The sequence below is a fragment of the Amphimedon queenslandica genome, unplaced genomic scaffold (genome assembly GCF_000090795.2).
Source record: "Amphimedon queenslandica unplaced genomic scaffold, v1.1 AMPQUscaffold_13328, whole genome shotgun sequence".
Lineage (NCBI taxonomy): Eukaryota > Metazoa > Porifera > Demospongiae > Haplosclerida > Niphatidae > Amphimedon > Amphimedon queenslandica.
The window spans coordinates 23,420-27,044 of record NW_003546436.1 but is presented as its reverse complement, the minus strand read 5'-3'; the positions used below and the strand labels follow the sequence as shown (position 1 = coordinate 27,044).

The window sequence follows — 3,625 nt, the reverse complement described above, 5'->3', positions numbered from 1 at the left end:
TATTTTTATTTTATTTTTTCCTCATAGGGCCTTTCCCTCTCCTTTCCCTTTTTTGTTTTTCTCTATTATTAGCTCTAATTAGTTCTTGTTTTTGATAATAATAATAATAATAATAATAATAATAATAGTAGTAGTAGTAGTAGTAGTAATAATAATAATAATAATAATAATAATAATAATAAGAAGAATAAATAAATTAATTAATAGGTTAATAATAATGATGGTGACAGTGGTGCGTTGATTGGTCTATGGTCCTCCAATGATGATGATTATGCTGACGGCACTAGCCCCACCTCCTGGAGTGGATCTGAAGCTATCCTCACCCAATACATGAGTGACAAGAAACCAGTTCGATACGCTCAGTGTTGGGTATTTGGTGGGACCCTTACCACAGGTAGGCTATTGGGAATTTTAGTGGTGGAGTAAAATTTTAGTAAATTGCGCTAAATTTTTGGTGATTGGCCGTTTAAATTTATGGTTAAGCATGATCATGATGGTTCAAAATAGCCATTGTTGAATGACCCAAATTTGACAAAATTTACTCCTTCAAAATTATATGATAGTTTTTTAAATTTGTTTGTTTGTTTGTTTGTTTTAGTGTTGAGGACTATTGGTATTCCTTCTCGTCCAGTGACTAACTTTGAGTCAGCCCATGATGCTGATTTCAATAGAGCTATAGATTACTACTTTGATAGGAATGATAAGATGATTGAAGATAAGAGCAATGACTCTATATGGTAAGGGAACAATAGCTAGTAATCTTTATTGATACATATACATATACTTACATGTATGTTGTGTAGAAAGTTTGAGTTGATTGCAATCTAAAATAGATTTTTAAAGTTGCTCAAAAAAACGGGCAAAAGTCCCTGTACAGGGATTTTGGCCAAATTTTGCCAAAAATGACTAGGAGAGAATTCTCCATTTTTATTACATTTCCTGATATATATACATGTTCTTATGTTGTGTAGCAAGTTTGAGCTGATTCCGGTCAAATTTGAATTTTTTATGATTTTTAAAAGTTGCTCCAAAATTGGACAAAAATCCCTGTACTATAGTACAGGGATTTTGGCCAAATTTCATCAAAAATGAAAAGAAGAGAATTCTACATTTTTGTTACATTTTCTGATACGTATACATGTACTTATGTTGTGCAACAAGTTTCAGCTGATTTTGATCAAGTTTAAAATTTTTATGATTTTTTAAAGTTGCTCAAAAATCGGACAAAAGTCCCTGTACTATATAGTACAGGGATTTTGACCAAATTTCGCCAAAAATTAAAAGGAGAGAATTTTCTATTTTTATTACATTTCCTGATACATATACATGTACTTATGCTGTGTAGCAAGTTTGAGCTGATTCTGATCAAGTTTGGATTTTTTATGAATTTTAAAAATCAATCAAAAATTGTCCCAAAGTCCATACTTTATCTATGAGGTATTCCTCCATTCATTAGGAACTATCACGTGTGGGTGGAGGCCTGGATGACGCGCCCTGATCTTGACGGGGACTATGGCGGCTGGCAGGCGGTCGACGCCACACCTCAAGAACTCTCACCTCACTCCCGTACGATGGTTGTAGGCCCCGCCTCCATCCAGGTACGTAACCACACTTCCAAATAAGGCAATAATGAATATCTGCTACATGTATAGGCTATCAAGGACGGCAAAGATCTCAAGTATGATAACGAGTTTGTGATTGCGGAGGTTAATGCTGATATAAAATATCACGTTGAGAAATCAGACGGTTCTTTTGCTGTTGTCTCAAGGCATGAGACTAAAGTTGGTAAGCACATCAGTACGAAGGCTGTCGGGAGAAACTCAAGGGAAGACGTGACGTCTCATTATAAGTACCCTGAGGGTAGTGCCTCTGAACGGGCGGCACTGATGGGTGGGAGTGGGCAGGAGGAGGAGGAGAAGAGAGCTGTTAGTTTCTCGGCTAAATTGACCTCTGGACGGAGAATTGGAGAAGATTTGACGTTTGGAGTTACTGCTAAAATAGACTCACCAATTTCAGGTAATAATAATAATTGTTATTGCTGTTGTTGTTATTATTATTATTATTATTATTATTATTATTATTATTATTATTATTATTATTATTATTATTATTATTATTAATTAGGTAATATTAATGTGACTGCTGTTTTTGAGACTACCACATACACTGGAGTAGTTGGGAAAGAAATCAAGAAATCAAAATCAATCTTAAGTAAACCAATTACATCATACATTTATTTTATTATTAAAATTATATTATTCTCTAGGGCCCAACAATAATGCCACTGTTGATGTTACTTTTGTTTTAAAAGCCACAGAGTATCGGAAACACTTAGGAGAGCAACCGCTGATATCAGTCACAATACTAGGATATGTGGAGGAACCAGAGCAGGCCTGGGTCCATAAGATACCAGTGAATCTGGAGCTACCAGAACTGACCATTAACATTGATGGAAAAGGTAGGGAAAATAAGGATATTTGGGGGTTAAATATTAGTGTACGTAAAATTAATTAAGTTAAAAGTTCATGGTTAAAATATTAGTGTATTATAATTGATTATATTACCTCTTATCAGGTGATGATGTTAAATTGAAGAGTGGAAGAACAGTGAGTGTTAAGGTGACACTGAAGAATCCACTGAAGAATGAATCACTGACCAACGTGACACTACACATTGAAGGAACTGGATTAATAGGAGCTCGCACTTTAAAATCAGCGTAAGAGAGAGAGGGGGGGAGGGAGGGATGGATGATTTATTGTTGTTTTCTCTTTGCTATAGTAATGTCCCATCTAATGGCTCCATAACTAATTCCTTCAGCATCACCCCCAGGTCTTATTGCAGGGTCAGTGAGAGGAATTATTTGACACTGATAGTAACTGGAAGATGCAATCAACTCAAAGGCCTAATGGGTACTGGATCAGTTGAAGTAGTACCATGAGATACAGTGGAACACGTTCATCAGTAGCACTAGTAGTGTACCTCATTATTAATACTTGTACCCTCATTGTATACATGTACCTGTAGCAGTAGAGCAGACAGTTTCTGGTAATTTTATATTATTGTTTTATGGTCTTGTCCTATTATTAATTTTTTCTATTTTTTATCATTTTTTTCTATTATTTATTTTCTATTATAGTTATTTTTATTATTTTTTATTACATTTTTCTAATAAATAAGTATTATTATTATTATTGTCTTGGTTTAACAAGACTCCTCTTGGAAAGAAGAGAGCTAAAGCTATCAAAGAAGCAATGGGAGAGGATGATGGAGGAGGAGGGAAGAAAGGGAAGGGAAAGGAAAAGAAGAAATAAACACAAAAATACAAAATACACGTACACTTATTATTAACTGTATTGTTATAATTATCTTTGTCTTTAATTCCAAATGTATGTAATATTTATAAGAGAGGAGTGAGTGTCATTATTATGCTCCCTATCATGATTAATGAATTCCTGCTCTGTGTGTGGGCTGGTATCAATGAATCTAATTAACTGATCACAAGATGTCCTTAAAGGACAAGTGTTGGGCTGCGTTTGAGAGAGGAGATCATGAAGAAGCTGTTCTCTTACTACCATTAGTGGAGGAACATAATAAAATTAGAAGAGAAAGGGACGGTCTACTTCAT

At 34.6% G+C, this 3,625-nt stretch overlaps 1 protein-coding gene across 3 annotated transcripts in view; it reads left to right on the top strand.

The window, feature by feature from the left end:
• The window catches only part of LOC100634778 (protein-glutamine gamma-glutamyltransferase K-like), a 13,616-nt gene extending 10,518 nt beyond the window's left edge, over positions 1-3,098 (top strand). The window contains exons 6-13 of one of the 3 annotated variants that reach the window (XM_019998291.1): positions 208-394; positions 599-737; positions 1,457-1,598; positions 1,653-2,016; positions 2,125-2,211; positions 2,267-2,458; positions 2,575-2,716; positions 2,779-3,098. In XM_019998291.1, the coding sequence (XP_019853850.1) occupies positions 208-394; positions 599-737; positions 1,457-1,598; positions 1,653-2,016; positions 2,125-2,211; positions 2,267-2,458; positions 2,575-2,716; positions 2,779-2,938 (1,413 nt within the window). In that variant the 3' untranslated portion in view covers positions 2,939-3,098. The remainder of the gene's footprint in view (positions 1-207; positions 395-598; positions 738-1,456; positions 1,599-1,652; positions 2,017-2,124; positions 2,212-2,266; positions 2,459-2,574; positions 2,717-2,778) is intronic. The other 2 variants (XM_019998290.1, XM_019998289.1) reach the window with 2 other exon arrangements.
• The last annotated feature ends 527 nt before the right edge of the window (positions 3,099-3,625 follow it).